The 16,532-nt window shown below is 33.4% G+C and overlaps 1 protein-coding gene across 1 annotated transcript; it reads left to right on the top strand.

Moving 5' to 3' along the window:
• The first annotated feature begins 14,987 nt into the window (after positions 1-14,987).
• Positions 14,988-16,142, top strand: LOC131857677 (uncharacterized). Its single transcript, XM_059210379.1, has 2 exons — positions 14,988-15,683; positions 15,795-16,142. Exons 1-2 carry the CDS (start codon positions 14,988-14,990, stop codon positions 16,140-16,142), a joined length of 1,044 nt encoding a protein of 347 aa, XP_059066362.1.
• The last annotated feature ends 390 nt before the right edge of the window (positions 16,143-16,532 follow it).

Raw genomic sequence — 16,532 nt, forward strand, 5'->3', positions numbered from 1 at the left:
CTAGGGCTTGGTTCTCCGAGCTCGGGGGTGGCTACTAGTTAGCCTAGGCTGGGAGGTGAGCACTCCATGGTCATAGCCTATGTTTTATTTACAGGTTTGTTGGAAGAAAAGAAAGAGGACAAGTAGAGGTTGCTGGATTTCAGTTGTTACAGAAAAGATGTGGAAATGGAATATATATGTTTAAAGTAGCAACATTGTAATAGGAAATTATGTCGTATCTATCTTTCGAAAAGAAATGTATCAAATGTTTGTAAGAGCCTCATTGAATAGAAATGAGAGATCCATTAGTATTGAAGGTTATTTCGTAATTTGATGTACCTTATAGAGGTGAAATATTGTTTTATGCTATACTAAAGAAATGAATCTGGATTTAGTTCCTAAAGATTTTCTGAACTTTAATAAATGTAGGTTATACAATATTTAGGAAAGAGAAATGAAATTTATTTTACCCCTTTATGCATATGAAATAGATTAAGGAAATAAAGAAATGATTTAATGATTGCATGCATGTTGTTTTCGAATATGAAAGTTCCAATTTAATTCCTATTGCATGGCTAAGTTTAAAAGATTCTAGATAAATTAAGTTGCAGGAATTAAAATCGCATATGTATTTGCAGGAATTTAAGTCTGGAAATTTAATAGTCTATTTAGTTTAATAATCACATATGTGTGTAGTTGCTGTTCAAAATTTTCGTACTCTATTATTTATCTTTTTGCAGAAAATAAAATCTATACTATTCTTAGTGAATTTAATTCTGATAGTTACCTTATTTTTGGCAGAAAGTAAAACTATATTTAGATAAATCTAAATTATTTAGCCTATTTTTTATTAAAGCAACAAGGTTAGCAAAGAAAGAAATAATTTAAGTGCATTCAAAATATGTTTATTTAAGTTTATATCTAGAATATATGTATATAAATAGAAAGTATATATATATATATATACATATATATTTATTTATAATCATATTTAACCCATATTTGTATTTATAATGTAAAAGATATATATATATATATATATATATATAACTTATTTTAAAATATATATATATATAAAAAAAATAAAAATAAAAAATAAATAAATTAAAAAAAAAAAAAAAGGTTCGGGCGGAGGGCCGAAACCCACTGTGTGTGCACACAGTGGGCGGCGCCAATGCCGACACTGTGTGAACACACAATGAGCGGCCCGTGGACCGCCACTGTGTGGGCACACAATGAGCGGCGCTCGCGCCGCCATTGTGTGAACACACAGTGGACAGCCCGCAGACCGCCACTGTGTGGGCACACAGTGGGCGACGCCCGTGCCACCACTGTGTGCGCACACAATGGCGGCCGGGTAAAACCCCCGCGCCACTGCCTCTCCCCCTTCAAAAAAATAAACTTCAGCCACTCCACCATGGGTTTCGATTTTGATCGGCCCTGCAATGCGAGAAACTAAAAGTAAAACCCTAGCCCGAGTAGGGCTAGGGTAACATGAGAAAAGAAGAGTTTTTTTTTAGAATTTATAGGGTATTTTATGATTTACATTTTAAGTTAGGGTTTGCATGCATGATTTGTAAATATATATATATATATATATATATATATAATTTGAAAATATGGATGAATAGGGCAAATTTTTAGACTAAATATTTTAATAAACTTATATATGCTTTTGATAATCAAATGGGCATGTTTTAAAAGGATGTATAAATTTTAAATGTTTCTGGAGTTCAATCTTATGAAAGATTTGGATGAAATTGGTAAATTAATTTTGGAGATCTAATTGGATGTTCATAAATAAATGAAATTATTAAATAAAGTATTTAAATAATTAATATAAGAGGATAGTGTAGGGGCGTAAAGATTAATTCCTCTAAGTGGACTAAACCTTGTGAAACCTGTTAACCCAAGAGGGAACTTTTATTAGGTAAATTAACCATCTTAATGATGATTGGCACTTTAATTGTAATGGCTCCATTTGATAATATTAACGCAAATAAATAGGTTTTAGTATTGAATTAATAGAAGCCAATTTCTTTATAAAATTAAGTATTAAGGAGGAACGTAATTACAGGATGGAGGAAAATTGATATGTAATTAATATAGAACCAAGTAAATTATGTTAATGTCTAGTTAAGAGAAATGGTTAAATTTATGTCCTAATATTCACAAGCGAAATGATAAAGACTTTGGAATGAATTTATATTCCCTTATAAATTTTATTCGCCCCACTTGATTTTAGGAACTATCGTAAATTGTTATGTTAGTATTTAATATCAATTAATAATTTGTTAGAACCACATGTTAAGTTGTCATAACTATTTAAGCTAAGGTTGCATGTGAATAAGTGTCTCAAAAAAAAAAATTTGCCGGTTGTGTTTTGCCCTAAATTTTGGGCATGACACACTACATCAAATAAAATGTATGGTCAAAGTTCAAATCCACGCCTACATAAGTGTCTCAAATCTATAGACTCAACCTACCACATGCAAAAAATATTACTGATCAAAGATATGATATAAAAAAAAACGCACCATTCCCATCTCCAAAACATCTAAAATTCACCAAAATATAGAAAAAATTTCTTCTTTAAATCTAAAACTAAATACTATAGCCATCTTTACATTTAATGTCCTACTTAATATCTAATTGTTCAATTATCACTTATTTAATTGTTTAATAAAAGTGAAGATTAGGTTAGCTGGATTCACATATAAAGTGGTGAAAAGATAAGATTGCAAGTTGTTTTCCCTTTCCGTGCTTCCTTACATTTTCCCCCCAAAACAGAAAGAATGAGAAGATGTAACGCCATTCTCATCATTTTGTTTTCCAATAACCGGCAGAAGAGATTATGAGCCACAATTTTGATTTTAAATGGGCCCTACCACATAATGGCATTTCGGTTCACATTATGATGACCCTTTTCTTGTACACTAATAACCTCTCCATTCTTTGAGAACCAAGTTTATTCTACTACTTTTATAGCATGCCACTTTTATTGAGAAAAAGATGTGCATATTTTAGCTTTATAATAATTGCCTTAAAATTTAATGGTTAGAGGACCTTTAAAATCTATTTTAAAAGTACATTTAGTACTAAGAGAATATTTTTAATAAATAGTATTTGTAAGTTTGACTAAATCTTTTAAAAGTTAAATTGACTTCATGATTTAGTGGATAGTACTCATTGTAAGATTTTCAAGGATAATTATCATTTTTGTTATTTTAAAATAATATAGTGTTGTTATGTCAAATTGAAGAAGTAAATAAATTTCGGAAACTGGGACATAATGTTTTCAACTTTCAAATTTATGTTTGAATTGTGATTTGAAAGCATGTGTATGCAAATTTATATGGTATCTTAGTAAATATAAGTATGATTTTACATGCGGGTGAACTAATGCATACTCATTCCTTTTTATGTTCATACAAATGGTAGAACTTTTGTTCGAGTGATTACTATATACATACAAACTTGTATAGTATCTTCTTAAATACAAATACTTGGCGACTTTACATGCAAGTGAACTAATTCATGCTCATTCCTTTTTAAGTTTATACAAATGATATAATTTTGATTAGAGTTTGATTACTATCTCTCTATCTTATTTACATTTAATATATCACCCTTTCTAACTATGCATGTTAAAAAATCATTCATTTTGTTAAAATGCAACCTTAAAATATTAATAAAAAAAATCTATTAATAAGAAATATATTTTATTAAAAAATTATATATACAAATCAAAATATGTCCATATAAAAAAAAATGTTATTAATTTTTTACATCAATATCTATGTTGATTTGCAATATGCTTTATAAAATCATTAACAAACTTATATTCAAACCTTTATAGCACTATTTCTTTCAAACTTTCATTCTCTAAAAGAGTTTCATAGCATGCCATCATCAAATAATTTAGACCCAAGAACCAAAAAAAAAGAAAGATCGATCATTGAACATTTAGATGTTAAAAGGGCATTAATATAGTCAAATATTAGAAAATCATATGACTCTCTCTCTCATTATTATATTTGAAAATGGTGCCTTGAAATTGAAAGTCTTTTGGTTTGATTAATAATGGATTATAAATATTATAAAATATGTATTCAACTAACTTTTTAATGATGATTACAGGTGGTCCATCCAATATGTTGTATTTGTCAAAGAGAATGGTATTCATTTTTGTTTTTTTTAGAAAGATGAAGGTCTATGTTATTTTATTAATCTTTTTAAGAATTTTTTTTATATTGAAAAGTAGCAAAATAAGGGTGTTGTTATAAGAAACAACAGTTCAACGAGTATATGTTTAACAAAGCATTAATAGCACATTAACAACTAACTAATATCAAAAACTAATTATCAATAGCATATATCATAGATAACATCTTTAGCATCCTAATAAGAGTCTTAATACCAGGACATCTATGACCATAAACATAAACAATATCAAAAATATGAAATAGTCTTAACAAAGGGCCTACAATGGCCAAAACCAGCATTAACAACAATGACAGCAAAAATTAAAACAACCCTAACTAACATCCCTAAAACTTGCAACCAACTTGGTGGAGAGCATTGGATCAATCCTCAGTAAGGAACTTAAAAGCTCCTTATAGTTTCCCTCCTCATCTTTGTCCACTCCCAAGATCTTCTTCTACATCAAACATAGGGATGTGGTAAGGCTATGCATGACCCTTAAACTGAACCAAGAAACAGTCCCCAATTTCTTTTCATGATCAGAGACTTTAGCTTTAACCTTCTCTAGCTCCAAAGCATTTGATTGTCATCTAGAACAGGTCCCATCTTGTTAAGGGTTACAGGTCCCATCAACTTTTGGTTTGTTTATCTCCATAATAATGAGCTTCATATCCTTTGTGAGGTCAATTGGGCTCTCTGAAATATGGATGGAGCTCTCATCATTCATAGAGATTTCCCTATCCTCATCTTTATCCCTTCCTTTATCGATTCTAGCACTCTTCCTTTCTTTGCCCTCTTCGCTACCTAGTTTAGCCTCATCATATGTTTCATAATCCACCTTGTTTTTCAGCTTTCACTTTTAATAGAGCGGATGGCCATCCAAAAGGACTGTCTAGGAGTATTTTCACATTTACTCAAGTCTTCCCCCTCCTCTTCCTCTTTCTCACTCACAGACACTTTGAGATTTTTAGCCAAGGGGTGGATTTTTTGCCTTTTTGTTGCTAATAGCAGAGGCCAAGGCTTTGCACTTAGGTTCTTTCTGTTCACTACAGATCTCCAAGGGGGATTCAAGAGACCCAAGTTGGGACACAGTTTCGCAAACACTTGGAAATTTGATACATTTTGTTCGAACTAGGGCAAAGAATATCAATGTGGTTGGCTTGGGGTGGAGAAAGAGGGTGCAACACTTCTTGCACAAAAAATTGCCTAGGGAGGCACCGAGCCAGGTGAAAATGATAACGGAAAAAAATCAAGCATTGATGGAGCGAGATAGGATTTTTCCCTTGGATCTTGGCACTCTCCATAACCTCACTCACTAAACCTTCCAATGAATTCAAAAGGAAAAATAGAAAAGAAATGAGGCTACAATTCCTAAAGTGTCTGACCAACGACAAGTGATTGTAATGCTATCAAAATGGAACTTGGTTAGTTAATAATCAAACAAACTTAATCCATTTTAAATAATTATCAAGGAAGATTAACATAAATCATAAAAAAAAACAAAAAAAACAATTACTTCCCTTATGATGCTCCCTATGCCATTGCTCTTTCTTGTCCTCCTCTTCATGATCTTGTTGCTCCAAGATTGACAAATGAATATTTGGAGAGATGGATGGAGTTGTGAATGTGGATTACTCTCACATTATCATAACAAATGATGGATTGATGGGTGTTGATTTGGACATGGTAAGGGTGCTATGGAAATGGTTATGCTCTCAAAATGACAACATAAGTATGTAATGAAGTGGATATGCAACCGAAAAGGCAGCATAAGAATATGATGAAAATGGATGATTTTCAAAGGGAGGGAACTTCCATTTATAGTATTTGAGGATTTGAAATTGATAGTCAAGATTGGAAGGCAAATGAAGGGCTAAGATTGAAGGTGAGGAGATGAAGTGGACAAGGCACATAGCCTTTTGACATGTGGACCAAGTGTCAATCCTTGGGAAAAACACTTGGCATGGGGAAGAGGGCAAGGTGTGCTCACACATGTGTGAGCACGTCTTGGGAAGAACTCTTGTCATGGGGAAGAGGTCCAGATGTGCTCACATATGTGTGAGAAAATATTGGAATACCATGAGACTGACAAGTGGAAACACTTTTAGTAATGTGTAAGGGCTATAGAAAGGGGGATTATGACATGCAAACTAAAATGGAAAGGTGTAGGTTGGCTCCATGGGGAAGTGCATTCTCACACATGTGTGAGCACCCCTTGATTCAAAGGTGAGGTGGAGAGGTGAAATAACTTTTGCATGCAAGACATTTATGAGGGCAGTCACAAATCTTATACAAATTCTAGATAGGGTATAAATAGCTCGACATACCATTTCCATCTCTAAGACATCTAAATTCAATAACATATTGAAATTATTCTTCTCTAAATCTAAAACTAAATACTATAACCCTCTTTACTTTTGAAGAAGTAAATAAACTTCAGAAATTGTGAAATAATGTTTCCAACTTTCAAATTTATGTTTGAATCGTGATTTGAAAGCATGTGTGTGCAAATTTATATGGTATCTTAGAAAATACAAGTACATAATGATTTTGCATGCGGGTGGACTAATTCATGCTCATTCCTTTTTATGTTCATACAAATCATAGAACTTTGGTTCAAGTGATTACTATATACATACAAACTTGTATAATATCTTCTTAAATACAAGTACTTGGCGACTTTACATGCAAGTGAACTAATTCATGCTCGTTCCTTTTTAAGTTTATACAAATGATATAATTTTGATTTGAGTTTGATTGCTATCTCTCTATCTTATCTACACTTAGTATATCACCCTTTCTAACTATGCATGTTAAAAAATCATTCATTTTGTTAAAATGCAACATTAAAATATTAATAAATAAAATTTATTAATAAGAAATATATTTTATTAAAAATTATATATACAAATCAAAATATGTCCATATAAAAAAAATATATTATTAATTTTTTACATCAATATCTATGTTGATTTGCAATATGCTTTATAAAATCATTAACAAACTTATAATCAATATCTATGTTGATTTGCAATATGCTTTATAAAACCATTAACAAACTTATATTCAAACCTTTAGCACTATTTCTTCTAGACTTTCATTCTCTAAAAGAGTTTCATAGCATGCCATCATAATTTGATCAAATAATTTAGACCCAAGAACCAAAAAAACAAGGGTTGCAGGGCAGCGTAGTTCCTGCCTAGTAATACAAAGTTAGTTGTGGATTTGTTTTGTTTTAAGAATGGTAGTGTTGGAGGTTTGTTCATGCATATAATTGTTTTTGTCTAAAATAAAAATGAGGCATTTCAGCATGTTAGATCGCAATAGTGTATGCTCAGACATAAAACAATCATTATTTCAACATCACAATCTTAGCATGTTAGATGGCAATAGTAAAACCAATGTAAAATAATAAGATGAGACAGTAGACTAGAGCGGTTTGAGTAGCAGTATTAGACTTCAGGGACAAAGATAATTTGGAGAGAGGTGGTGGCTAAAGATAAAAAGATGATAACTTGACAAGTGAAAGAAAACATTTCAGATTAGAGACATAAAAGACAATGGCATAACAGGGAATTAATCTAAAAAAGAAAAGGAAACAATGATGGTGGATAGATTTCTAAATGGGCAGCGATAGGTGGGGTGTGATTAGAATTTTGAACATGTATGATAATGCAAAATAGTAAAACACAAAATAAATGTACATAATACGATATTTCTTTTAGTAAAAATAAACTACAATTTTTCCGAGATTTGCCTATTAATATCAGTTTGGAAAAATGCCTCCAAATAAAGTGATTACTTGGTATTCTCCACTGTGTAATTTTTGTTGATGAAAACTAGGGACTCCAGAGTAGTATATTAACAATGATCCTAGCATGAAGAATGAGGAATTTTGTATGGTGTATTAGACATGTACAAAATGTGGAAACATATATCAACTGCACAAAGTACTTGTAGAGACTTAACTTCCATATTTCTCTTATTGAGCATCCCAACTAAAATAATAATAACTAGCTAGAGGATATGTTATCTATTGCAATCTTACAGTACCTACATTTTAGCCAGTCAATAGTAGTTTATATAAATGCAATAATTGAAATAACACCTCTAAGTGATAATAAATTTAGATTAGTAAAAGCCAAGGTATGTCTCCTCTGGATAGATTTGAATGTGGATCTAAACAAAAACACAAGTGCCATGATAACTTATAGGGACTATTTTCACAAAAGCCTTTCAATCCATTAGTTGAATCTAAACTTCCAACTGACATTAAAGTATCTCCTACTCCAGGGTTATCGAGCACAACTCCCTGTTGATTGAATTGTCTGATAGCATCTCTAGTTGTATTACACAGAATTGTAATATCGTCAATGCTAATAAATTCTCTCAACTTGATGGATGCTCCACAGATTGCTCAAGTTCTCTCTGTGTTTGCAGGTACAGATGCACATGGCACATACACAATCTTTCCTCTAGGTATGTATTCATTCTCAGATCTGATAATGTTGGCATATTTAATAATATCAGTAGAAACATTACACATATTTGGAACACCATAAGATCAATGTCATTCTTTTATTGAAATAATTGGACTACATTTTCTGCTTACATGATTATCTGTATTATTTTTATTGCAAGGTATTTTTGGGTTTGTTTTATTGTGTAATAGGGAAAATTTCACAACTTTTTTCTTGAGGTGTGGGGAAATGGTGCAACAGTTGTACTGTTTGGTAGGATTGAGTGTCATCGAATTGCTCACATTGACTAAACATCTTTTTGAAATGTTTTCTATACTATCCTCTTTCATTACAATGTATTCATTCCCACAAAGTCCACAATTGTCAAGTGGAATAATTAGATCTAGTTTTATACAAGCTATATTGATGTATTGACCTAGATATACATTATCCTAGCCAATTCCAAGGTTTCCTTGTTCCATAACTTCAAGTCGAATATTCTCTCATTCTTTCAATATGTTTCATAGCATCCTTTTAATACTTGTGTCAGGGGTGGTCTTTACATAAGCCGCTCTTAGTTTTTTAGTCTGAAATGTTTGTTGTGGGCTCATCTAAAATGCTGAAGTCAAAGTTGGGAACAACACCATCTAGTATGAAAACTAAACAATGCATAGCATCTTCCAATCGCACACCTTATGTTTGAGAACCTAGAAGACATAAATTTATTGAGCATGGTGAAGGAAGGAATGTCATGAAGGATAAAGAATTATCAACATCAACATGACCAAGAAAACAAATGGAAAACAATAATTTTTCTATTGATGAAAATAAATTGTAGCTACAAGAAAAAAAATTGTTGTTTGTTAGACGGAGAGGAAGAGGGATGTTCAGAATTTATTACCAGTCACCGGGAATAAAGATTCATCCTTATCAAATACTCTCATTGCAATTGCAAGTGTTTTTTGTTACAGAAATGAGAGGAATGATTCAGTGTGCCCTACATTTTTATATCACATTTCATAACTTATTAATTTGGTTTAGTTTAGTTGTGTCCTAGATTTCTATAGATGAAATAATAGGTGAATCACATTTCATAACTTATTATTAATTTAGTTATCTTTAAAATTTGATGTAAAAGATGTCAACTGATATTTTTCATTTTTTAAGATAAAAGATAATTAAAGATAAATATATTAATATAAAATTATGAATTGTGATTTAAAATATTAACATAAAAATACTTCGTTAAAATTAAATTTAAAAACATTCTCAAATTATTTTATTATGTTAATCAAAATATAAAAACTTATTATCACAAGACTGAATTAACGATTTCATACGATGATAATTGTAAGTATTATTTAAAGATATCTAAAGACTAGTTTGGGACTTAGACTGCACATGCTATCAGTATCAACCTTTAAAAAAACATTTTTTAAATAATATTTCCAATGTTTGCTTTAATTTTGTTTTAGTTTAGTATCTCTCCATTTGTTTTTGCAGAAGTTTCGTTTGAAGAAACACCATCCCATAAAAAAGTTTGATCTTCTACTTCCTTGATGTAGTCTTTTGTAACTCACAAGAAACTTCAACTGCATAAATATCTAATCACACTTGACCATTGCGCCTATGGAGTCTTGAAATGGGACAGGTGTCAAAACATAATGGACTTAGAATTTTGTGCATTGCGACTGCCCTGGTAGACATGTATGCAAAATGTGGAAGCATAGACAGCTCATACAAACTGTTTAGAAATGGTGCCTAACAGATTGCACTAATTGCAGCTATGCACAAAATAGATTTATTGAAACAGTCCACTACCTTTTAATAGCTATCTCAAAAGAATTTTGAACAAAAGTCCATTAAAGAAACCATTGATCTATGAGAAATTCCATCCATGAATTGTTATCTAAATGCTAAAACCTAACAAATACGTGGCAAATACATCTAGAGAAGACTAGAAAAACATCCTAACTCTCTTGCAACAAAAAAAATGCACCTTTAAAGATCTTTTAAAAAAATTGTCATAAGAAACCTATGAAGCAACACGTCATTCTCGAACGGAAACTCTAATCTCCAACTGTGTCTAATGTCCTATAGAAATGGTAATCCCAAGATTTTGGTTTTGGCTCCCTTCCTCTATATCTACGCGTTCTCTTGAATTGAATCTTGAAATGCCTCTATATACTCCAAAGAAACCTTGCCAAAGCACATATTTGATAGACAACCGGTAAAGCCCGATCACATTTCTGTAGGGAATATTGAATTAAAGTTTTGCAAAAAACAATTAAGCAATGCTATTGGTTGTGTTGAATGTGTTTAATCACTGTTTAATACTGGCCCTGGACAATAGTTCCATGCGGAGCAAGAACTAAAAAAGATCATTGAACATTTACATGTTAAAAGGGGCATTAATATAGTCAAATATTAGAAAATCATATGATTCTCTCTCTCATTATTATATTTGAAAATGGTGCCTTGAAATTGATAATGTTTTGGTTTGATGAATAATAGATTATAAATATTATAAAATAGTTATTCAACAAACTTTTTAATGATGATTAAGGTGGTCCATCCAATATGTTGTATTTGTCAAAGGGGATGGTATTCTTATTTTTTTTATTTAGAAACATGAAGGTCTATGTTATTTTATTAATTTTTCTAAGAATATTTTTTATATTGAAAAGTAGCAAAATAAGGGTGTTGTTAGATAAAAACAACAACTCAATGGGCATATGTTTAACAAAGCATTAATAGCACATTAACAACTAACTAATATCAAAAACTAACTATCAATAGCATATATCAAAGATAGCATCTTTAGCATCCTAATAAGAGTCTTAATACCAGGTGATCTATGGCCATAAACATAAACAATATCAAAAATATGAAATAGTCTTAAGAGAGGGCCTACAGCAGCCAAAACCAGCATTAACAACAACAACAATAAAAAATTAAAACAACCCTAACTAATATCCCTAAAACTTGCAACCAGCTTGGTGGAGAACATTGGATCAATCCTCAGTAAGGAACTTAAAAAGCTCCTTGTAGTTTTCCTCCTCATCTTTGTCCGCTCCCCAAATCTTCTTCTACATCAAACATAGGGATGTGGTCAAGCTATGCATGACCCTTAAACTGAACTAGGAAACACTCCCCAATTTATTTTCAAGATTAGAGACTTTAGTTTTAACCTTCTCCAGCTCCAAAGCATTTGATTGGCATCTAGAACAGGTCACTCCTTGTTGAGGGTTATAGGTCCCATCAACTTTTGGTTTGTTTATCTCCATAATATCGAGCTTCATATCCTTTGTGAGGTCAATTGGGCTCTCTGAAATATGGATGGAGCTATCATCATTTATAGATATTTCCCTATCCTCATCTTTATCCCTTTCTTTGTCAATTCTAGAACTCTTCCTTTCTTTGCCCTCTTCACTACCCAGTTCAGCCTCATCATATGTTTCATAATCCACCATGTTTTCCAACTTTCACTTTTAGTAGAGCAGATGACCATCCTAAACAACTGTCTAGGAGTATTTTCATATTTACTCAAGTCTTCCCCCTCCTCTTCCTCTTTCTCACTCACAGACACTTATTTACCTTGACACCTGAGAACAAGTTTTCACCAAGGTACTTGCCCATAGCGCCACAGAGTGGTTTTTACTGGTGGACGAAAATATTTTTTCTTTACTTTTTGCATTTTTTTATTTTTTTTATTTTTTATTTTTCATTTTTTTGATCTTTTTTTTATTTTGAAAATTGGGACTCCCTAAAGTCTAGGCAGAAAATTTCTTTAGGTGCAGTATTTTCAAAGGCGCATCCAAGGGTTCTCCTTCAAGTGTAGCCAAATGATATGCTCTAGAAGCATATTTTGTAGTAATGACATAAGGTCCCAACCAATAAGGCTCAAACTTGCCCTTCTTTTCATGGTACTGAAGATTTTTCTTATTTTCCATAAGGAAAAGGTCACCAATGTCAAACTCTCGGGTCCTAACCTTCTTGTTATAGCTAAGTCGGAGGCGATTCTAATAAACTTGGATATGATCCAAAGCCTTGAGACGTCATTTGTCTAATAATTCAATCTCTTGTAGTCTGTCCACTCTGTATTCTTCATCAGGAAGAATATTCTGCAAGGATAAATGAAGTGAGGGGATCTCAATCTCAAGAGGGAGGATGGCTTCGAATCCAAAGGCTAGGGAATATGGTGTGGCTCCTATGGGTGTGTGGATTATTGTGTGATAGGCCCAAATGGAGAGATATAGTTGCGAGTGCCAATCACGACCAACTTCATTGACTATCTTTTTGATGATTTTGATAAGAGTTTTGTTTGAAGCGTTAGCTTGACCATTACCTTGGGAGTAGTATGGAGTTGAAAAGCGGTGTTGGATTGTGAATTTTTGGCACAGTTCTTTGACATCCTGATTCTTGAAAGGTTTTCCATTGTCTATAATGACAACCTTAGGGATTCCATAGCGACATATTAGGTAATATAGGATAAATTTAGCAATTTGTTTGCCAGTGGTGAAGGTGAGTGGTATGGCTTCCACCCACTTGGTGAAATATTTTGTGGCGGTGATTATGAATTTGTGGCTATTGGATGAGGTGGGGTGGATTTAACCAATGAGATCAAGCCCCCAGTATGAGAAGGGCCAAGGTATAATGAATGGCTACAGATATTGAGATGACACATGTATCTTATCACCATGTTTCTAATAAGGCACACATTTCTTGATATAGTGATATGCATCTTGTTCCATTGTAGGCCAGAAATATCCAGTGTGTAGTAGCTTCTTAGCTAGAGTGAGGCTACTTGAGTGTGCCCCACAAATACCTTCATGTACCTCACGTAATGTTGGTTTAGCCTTCTCTTTGTCTAAACACCTTAGGAAGGTTCCATCGAAGTGCCTTCAGAATACAGTATCTCTAAGGAATATGTAATGAGCGGATCGATGAATGAAAGTCTATTGTTGGGTTTTAGTAAGGTAAGGGACGGTGTTATTATTGTGAAGGTAGGCATAGATCTCTTGATACTAGGGAGAGTCGAGACCAACAAGAACACACACCATGTTGGATTCAAGGGAATCATATGTTGGGACCAAGAGGTGCTCAACCAAGAACTCACACTTTTGACTATTTTCCAGCATCTGCAATAGAGAACCGATAATAGCCATGGTGTCAGCAGCTCTGTTGTTTATCTGAGGAATTTGCTCAAACTGGATAAAAGTAAAGTGATGCTTAAAATCTTCTACCATGCGGTGATAAGGGAGTAACTTGTCATCTTTGGTTTGGTACTCATCATTAACTTGTTTGATGACAAGCTGGGAGTCTCCATATACATGTTGGCTAGTGATCTTCCATGAAATAGCCAAGTGAAGCCGAGTGATGAGAGCTTCATACTCTGTGATATTGTTTGTGCATGTAAAATTTATCTTATAGGACTTGGGAATTCAATATCCTTGAGGGGTGACCAACTAAATGCCTTCCCCCAATCCATGTTGATTGCAAGAGCCATGAAAGTAAAGCTTCCACTTAGTAGGTTGTGTGATTGTCATGATGGAGTCATCAGAAAATTTTGCAATTAGGGGGTGTTCTCCTTATAGAGGGGTGTCGACCAATTGATCAACAATAGATTGTCCTTTGATTTCCTTCTGGTCTACATACTCTATGTCAAATTCACTTAATAATATTACCGACTTAGCATTGCGTCCTGTGAGAGTGGCCCTTGAGAGTAGATACTTGAGGAGGTTTATCTTTGTAATGAGCTTGGTCTTGTGGTTGAGCATATAATGGCATAGATTTTGAGTATTGAAAACAATTGCAAGGCATGCTTGTTCAATTGGAGTGTAGTTAATCTCATAACCTACTAGTGTGTGATTGATATAGTAGATAGCATGCTCTTTTCCCTGATCATCAATTTGTGCTAATTATGCCCTCAGTGCCACTAAGGTAACAGAGGAGCCTGACCAGCAAGCTATTGAAGAGGCTAAGAAAGAAAAAGAACAAGAAGAAGGAGAAATTCCTCATGAAGAGGAAATGCAGGTTGAAGAACCAACTCATCAAGGTGAGAGTGACACCCCCACCACTTCACAGGTGTCAACTCCTACACAGGTTATTATTCATTCTATTTAATCATATTCAAATCAAGAAGAAGAGGAACATAATAATGAAGGGTTGAGTACAGAACTACCACAGCAGGAGGGTGATCAACAATATATTACATTGTCTAGTCTCTCCAGTTTTGATGATGTTCCCACATCCATTATTGAGTCTTCAATTTTTGACTTTACTGAATTTATGGAACAAGAATTTGTAGAGCAATAGTTGGTGGCCTTACCTTCCATAACAATCATGGTTGAAGCTCCACCTAGTGTCAGTACCATTGTCACCACCAATGCACCATCCATAGTTGCAACCACAGTTGTTTCCAAGGAGGCATCAACAACAACTACTACTTCTCCATCAACAGAAACACCATTGGTTACCACAACCTTGATACCAGCAATTCCATCTTCTATTGCTACAACTTCAAGTCAGAATGTTCCTAAGATATCGGTTGTTATTCAGAAGGAGGCCACAACTCCATCTACTAATACAAAATTACCACCATGGATGGATATAGTAGCACCTAAAAGGAAGAAACGGGTAATTTTGCCAGATGAATTTGATTTTGAACAATTGACTCCTCCCAAATCCAAAAGTACTAAAAAGCCAAAGACTGTTTCTCGGGTGTTGGTGGATCCTACTACCAAAATGAAATATGCTGAGGTTATGGTGCCATCTTCAAATAAGAACAAGGATAATATCCAACTTGGAGATTATACTATGCAGACTGTAGAGCTTGGAGTGGAGACACATGAGAGTGTCAAGTTAGACTCTCAAACTGCTGTCAATTCTCTTATGCAAAGGTTTGATCAAGAAAGAGATGAAAAGAATGAATTGAAGCAGAAATGTGAGCAGTTGACCAGTGTGCTTCTCAAGGTCATACAATCTTCTCAAGAATTTGAGCCAATTGTTTCTTCAATTGATACTGAGGCTCTCGAGAAGGTGGAATAGGTGGGTGTCAAGGGCCGAGTAGTGGATGAGTGGATTGCTCATTTGAAATCAGAAGGTTCCCATCTTCTGGAATCAACAATTAAGTTATTGACTGACTTTAAGGTTGTTCAAAGTCAAATGCAAGGTGTCAAAACTTCCTTATCTCAAGAGGTAGAAGATATTGGAAAGAGCGTAACTCTTTGGGGTAAAATGGAGGATTTCAGAATTGACATCCTTGTGGAGAATAAAGTAATTCCAACAAGAGAGAAATACATCCAGATTTTGTCATTATTGTCTCATAAGAAAGAAACAATAAGGTCAATGATTATGGAGTTGGATCGGGAGAAGAAGGAAGGTGATGATGAGATTGATCTTGTTTCGGCAAGGGTAGCTGAAATTCCTTGTTATTTGTATGACGATAATCAAAATCTTGTGACCAGTGATGCCTTCATACAAGAATTTTTTTTTTGATATGAAGATTTCACATTGAATGCATTTGATAAGTTGCTAGAAATATAAGTCAGTTTTGAAGTTCTTGCATCAATGTTGAAAGATGGAAGGAAAACATACATGAAAGTTGAAGATGCAATTTCTCGTGTTCTCGCCATCACCAATTCTACCATAATGCCAGACAAAGCCGAGATGGAAGATGTTTTGGTCAAGTTCAAGGAATTCCAAAAATCCAATGAGGAGGAGAAAGATGAATAAAGTGTCCCCCTTTGACACTTTCTTTTCATGTAGTTGCATTCTTAGTCATTGCAAATTTTCTTGCAGTTGCATTTTCATTTGATGCAGTAGTTGTAGTCAAGTGGGACTGTGTAGTTGAATTAGTCAATTGTGACCACATTTTTCTCCACTATT

This window comes from Cryptomeria japonica, chromosome 8, assembly GCF_030272615.1.
Source record: "Cryptomeria japonica chromosome 8, Sugi_1.0, whole genome shotgun sequence".
Taxonomy (NCBI): domain Eukaryota; kingdom Viridiplantae; phylum Streptophyta; class Pinopsida; order Cupressales; family Cupressaceae; genus Cryptomeria; species Cryptomeria japonica.